At 37.7% G+C, this 6000-nt stretch overlaps 1 protein-coding gene across 3 annotated transcripts in view; it reads right to left on the bottom strand.

Annotated features, from left to right (window-relative positions):
• Window positions 1-205: 205 nt before the first annotated feature.
• The window catches only part of LOC121375140 (transient receptor potential cation channel subfamily A member 1-like), a 65072-nt gene continuing 59277 nt past the window's right edge, over window positions 206-6000 (bottom strand). For all 3 annotated transcript variants that reach the window (XM_041502399.1, XM_041502400.1, XM_041502401.1), the window contains exons 22-25: window positions 4761-4829; window positions 4070-4180; window positions 2687-2790; window positions 206-543 (exon numbers count right to left, since the gene is read on the bottom strand). In XM_041502399.1, the coding sequence (XP_041358333.1) occupies window positions 342-543; window positions 2687-2790; window positions 4070-4180; window positions 4761-4829 (486 nt within the window). In that variant the 3' untranslated portion in view covers window positions 206-341. The remainder of the gene's footprint in view (window positions 544-2686; window positions 2791-4069; window positions 4181-4760; window positions 4830-6000) is intronic.

Raw genomic sequence — 6000 nt, 5'->3', positions numbered from 1 at the left:
GTTGTTTGGTTTATTTGTGGGGGTTTTACCAAAAGAGAGACGAAAATCAAGTTAAATGAAACAAAATTAATTGTTTTCTTTAGTGAATATCATAACAATTACATTAAAAATAAAACACAAATCCTGTTTTAAAATTTATTTATATTTATGTTTTGTTTAACGACACCACAAGAGCACGTTGATTTATTAATCATCGGCTTTTGGATGTCAAACATTTGTAAATTATAACATAATATTATAGTCTTGGAAAGGAAACCCGCTACAGTTTTCCATCAGTAGCAAGGGTTCGTTTACATGCACCATCCCACAGACAGGACAGCACATACCACGTGGTGCTACTTCTAGAGATTAAAACTATTCCTCCATTTGGAGACACCAGACGCCTCTGGCAACGAGTGGCACGTGTGAATGATGGAGTCCACGCTATCCGCGGATCGAATCCCCTCGTCCCACACGTCGTCTTCAGTCGGGATCTCCAACTTCTGTATAACCAGGCGAAGCAGTTCGTGACACCTGTCTGTCGTGCTGCTTATCTCCTTAATCCTGTAGACAAATAACCTCAGAGTAAACTCGCACATCTTATTGGTATTAATACACAACAGACGGTAACTATTTGTTTGGGAAAAAGTCCCCGATATGAACCCATAGTGTTCGCACCACAATGAGATACTACAAACACTAGGATAGCCAGAAAATAACTGAAGGTGGCCACAGATCGCAGTCAATCTGATTAAAATTAGCTCTACTGGTCTACCAGTTACACTTCACCTTTTATAGCGTTATTCGGGAGCATACACATTCTAAAAACATCGGGCGAGACTATTTACACAATAGGCGAACTTGTTGGTCTATTTCAACATTAAAAAACAGGGGGAAAAGTGCAGTAAAAAACTCTGGATTGTATACTAGTATAAACGGTTTTTATGGCTATACCATCTCGTGGTTTTTTTCGTCTTGAAACGAATTTTATATAAAATTTTATATTGAAATTAGTTTCCGGCATACTTCGTAATTCACCCGAATCATTTCGTATACCCTCGGCATAATCCCGAATGTTTTCAAATTCTTTTCAAATCACTGGCATGATTTTGCAAGTAAGGTTTTGATTGGTCGAATGAAAGGTCAACTGGACACGAGCTCCAACGGGGTGCTGTTAGCTCCACAAGTAATATTAACCAGTGGAGCCAATTTTAATTAGATTGGATCACAGTTATCTTCCCATTTGTCCGCGCATGTAATCTGCTGTTTGACTGTGATTATTTCATGGCAGCTTTGAAGTGGCAACTATTTGACTCAAGTTGACAGGGGAGAGCATGTAGTTGTAAACATGTGTAATTTGACAGGGGAGAGCATGTAGTTGTAAACATGTGTAATTTAACAGGGGAGAGCATGTAGTTGTAAACATGTGTAATTTGACAGGGGAGAGCATGTAGTTGTAAACATGTGCAATTTGACAGGGGAGAGCATGTAGTTGTAAACATGTGTAATTTGCTGACAGTGAAGATTTGTTTGTGGTATGGCCCATGCAAAAGTAGTGTGTACTCCGGCCAGGTTTAGTGGGTGTGTTTGTTTAAACCAATATCCTGGGAGAAAGAGCTGGACAACAGTTGTCCTTTTCAGGGTATGTTTCCCCCAGGCAGGCAAAGTAAATACCAAAATTCATGGGCCTGCGGATATTAATAAAAATGTTATAGCCACTAACGCTATATAGAAACATATAGCGTAATTAATTGTGGTCTGTGGCCATATAGAGATGTTCATATTTAAGCAAGAAATATAAGTACATGTAAATTCTAAATTTAATAAATTTGAAAAAGCTGTGTTAGCCGAAAACCTTTTTATTAAGTTAAAAGTAAAAGAGAATGCCACAATTTTGTAGCCAGTGCCATGTTCCAAGGTCCACCCTTTGCATTTGCAGTGGTCGGCGCCTACAGTGTCAAGGTTTATTACTACTATTGTTTTTACATAGCTGAGCATTCAAATATTAGCTTTAAATGTTAGGAAGAAGTAGTCCATGTGACGTTATGCTTCTAAAAATACTAACCAGTTCGCCACAAGTTTGAAACATTACCACTCTTTACTGCAAAGAGTCCAAAAAGGGACGCAATTCTCGTTAAACCTCGGCGGACAGGCAACAAAATACCAGACCTCGCCGTTTAAGGCGAGCTATCACTCTCGCTCACCATTACTCCCCTTAATTCAAGAAGAGTAATTTTTGCTCCTCTTACAATGTGAATTTATATAGTATCAATATGATATCGTAAATGGCTCCCCATAATCTATATGCAAAAATCAACCCTATTTGAACACCATAATTATGGGAGATGGATCCACTTTAGACCATTAGTAGCAAAGGATTTTTTTTATATGCACCATCCTACAAACAGGATAGTACATACTGTGGCCTTTGATATACCAGTCATAGTGCACTGGCTGGAGCGAGAAATAACCCAATGTGCCTACCGACGGGGATCGATCCCAGACCGACCGCGCATTGAGCGAGTGCTTTACCACTGGGCTACGTCCCGCGCCTGAGATATTGAAATTCAAACTGCTACTATAAATATGAAGGAACGCTAATTGCGACGGCGTATATCCTAGAGTTACAAGGTTCGAATTGTTAGACTCGTTAAGCTGTAATGGCCGATGAAATAAAAAACAACCCGCAGCGTTACGCCAACGTTACCTTTTCTTCTGCTTTTCCAGCTCACTGAACACCTGGGAATTGTGAACTGAATCTCCATCAGCAGATGACGACTCCTCATCGTTGTTAGTAACTTTGGTCCACAACTGAAACAATAAATAAATGGTAATAATAAGTAATTAAGTTAGTAAATAAATAAATATAAATAAATAAATAAATAAATAAATGAATAATAAAATAAATAAATGTAAATTTTAATAAATAAATAAATAAATAAATATAAATTTAAATAAATAAATAAATATGTATATAAATAAATGGAACTAACTGTAAATTAAAAAAAGCAACAACGTAAATTAAAAAAGTAAAATAAATAAAATTGAATAAATAAACAAGTATTCTGCTAAGTTCAAGGGCAATAACTCTGTTACAATGGGTAAATCGCAATGAAAGTCAAATATGATATGTACATTATAAAGCTATAAGCAAAATTTCAGCTCAGTATCTTGAGGCATTGTGAAAAAAACGTCTGGAGAAATTATATGTGACACAGACAGATGGACAGACGTACAAACAGACAGAAGGATGGAGACGAAACCTGTAGTGCACTCCCGTTGAACTGGTACAGAACAAAAAAAAAGTGTTCTATTTAACGACACCACAAGAGTACATTCATTTATTAATCATCGACTATTGGATGTCAAACATTTGGTGATTTTCACGTATAGTCAGTAGCAAGGGATATTTTATATGAACCATCCCACAGACAGGATAGTACATACCAAGACCTTTTATATACCAGTCGTGGTGATCTAATAAATAAATAAATACAAAAATAATAAATGAAAATTTATTTAAATAAATAAATTTTAAAAAATGTAAATAAATAAACAAAAGTGTATACCAGTACATATACTACACTGAGCCTTTGGATAATTACTAAATTAAAAACGTTTGAATAATTGATTTAGTTTTAAAATAAAGATTGTGTCCCGGAACAGACACAATGGTGATCTTTGATTTTACAACGTATCAGAAAGATGTGCTATAAAAATCAGTTTCTGACCTGAAACCGCTCATCCATAGTGGAGGTGCAGTGATCTCTAGTGTAGGTGCGGTGATCCCTAGTGGAGGTGGGGCGACCCTAGTGGAGGTGGGGCGACTCTAGTGGAGGTGGGACGATCCCCAGTGGAGGTGGGAGTGATCCCTAGTGGAGGTGGGGGTGATCTCTAGTGATGTTGGGCGATCCCTAGTAGAGGTGAGGCGAACCCCAGTGGAAGTGGAGCGATCCCTAGTGGAGGTGGGGGTGATCCCTAGTGTAGGTGGGGTGATCCCTAGTGTAGGTGGGGTGGTCCCTAGAAGAGGTGGGGTAATCCCTAGTGGAGGTGTGGTGGGAAGGCTACCTCAGACACCTGTGATACGCACATTATGCAAAGTGTTGTCGGTCTGGTTTGGGTAGATTTTCTGAGTCATCCTATCCAGCTTGGACAACAAGGCAGCAGGCATCTTTCGCTCCAAGTCTGTGTACAGTTCAACCTATAGGCATAAATATTAAAACAGTCAAATAGTCTTTAAATTTGAACAACAAAACAGTATTCTAAAATGGAAATCGTATCTCTGCACAAGGCTGTTAAAAGGATGTTAGGCGAAGTCGTGATTGCTTTCATAATCCACTGTCAGGTGCTCGTCCTTAGGAGGACCGCCACTCCCTAGGAGATCCGTAAAAGTATTCTTTTTCAATATATATGTATTTAATTTAAGTATTTTAAAATTGATTTACATATTGCTGAAATGAACAAATGATGCAAATATAGAGTTAAATAATTTAAAATTAACTAAAGCATTTGTATGACTAAATAAATGATCGTGTTTTCCCGCTTATTTCTAAGATATTTCTGAACAACCAGCAATTTATTAAATGTTCTAGTTCATTTAGCTGTTTAGTTACTATATTAAATTAAGTTTTCTTTCCTTCTTTTGTATCTGCACTTACTTTGTTTAAAGAAAATGTTAATTACGGTTTTTATGTAATTACGGTAGTTATGGTTTCATATTTAGCATTTAGTCTTAGACTAGTTACACTTAGCTTTAGAGATTTTAAAATTGTTGTTCATACCTGCATCGCTAGCCGCTTTAGTTGAGCATCTCTCTGAACAGCTACAATATCTCCAACAGCCAACCCAGTCTGTGTAAGAAATACTCATGTAATATATTGTAAACTGTAGTGTGTTACCCGTACGTGTTATGCAAGCAAGAACATAGTAATATAACATGTGCGTATATGTCTGTCTGTCTGTCTGTCTGTCTGTCTGTCTGTCTCTCTCTCTCTCTCTCTCTCTCTCTCTCTCTCTCTCTCTCTCTCTCTCTCTCTCTCTCTCTCTGTGTGTGTGTGTGTGTGTGTGTGTGTTCAAGGTTGGGTTTCAGCGATCGACCCCCCCCCCCCCCCCCCCCACACACACACACCTCCTTAAGCAAACTGTTTGGTTTTCTCAATATATTTTCCGGAGACGCATAACTCGCTTACTCTATAAACTTCGCTCGCCACAGTTTAGAATCCCCTCATGCTATAATACTTGCAAGTGTATTAACACAATGAATTATGATTGACATATACAGAGAATACCAAGGAAGCTGCTATGAAGCCTACTGCACTTTCCTTTGTCAGAAAGTAAGACAATTCAGGCCCGTAGGAAAGACTTTGGGAGTGGTGGGCACTGACGGATCGGGTACAAACTCTATATCAGATTTTGGTTACAATGGCAAATATTCATGTGATAAAAAGGGCTCTCAAAAGGCATGTGCCCCTCCCCCCTCCCCGGTTCCTACGGGCCTGCAACTCAGTGTAAAAGAAAACACAACAAGAGAGCATATGTCTGCACACTTCTATTCGAGAAATGTTTACATCTCGACAGTTTCAAACATCTTACAAAACTGCCCCCTCTCACCCCCGCTTAGAAAGACACCATGTCATGCTGATAAAAAATGCTTTAAAATTCAAAATACTGCCACAGTACATCAGATTCGATTCACACATGATGTGTTTTTCAAAAATACATTCTAGATTTGACGGGTTTTCAGTGACTTTGCATGGAATGTAACTTTTTTTATTTCTATATATTGTGATCTGTAATAGGCAATACTCTGTATTGTTTCTAATGAGCAAATCCGATTTGAATTTAAAAAAAAAAGTGAATTGTAAGATAAATAGCATTTAAAATGTCTTCAAAAACCAGGTTGGAACGAAATTTAAACATGTTTTTCAAGTAAAACTCATTTTCGTCGCTTGCTCTTGCACAATTAACTTAAGACGTAAATACATATCGGTTTTCATAGTGTTCATTTCAGTAGATGTTTTC

The sequence above is a fragment of the Gigantopelta aegis genome, chromosome 6, assembly GCF_016097555.1.
Source record: "Gigantopelta aegis isolate Gae_Host chromosome 6, Gae_host_genome, whole genome shotgun sequence".
NCBI lineage: Eukaryota > Metazoa > Mollusca > Gastropoda > Neomphalida > Peltospiridae > Gigantopelta > Gigantopelta aegis.
The sequence above is the reverse complement of the archived record's forward strand: the minus strand, read 5'-3'. Positions and strand labels throughout refer to the sequence as shown.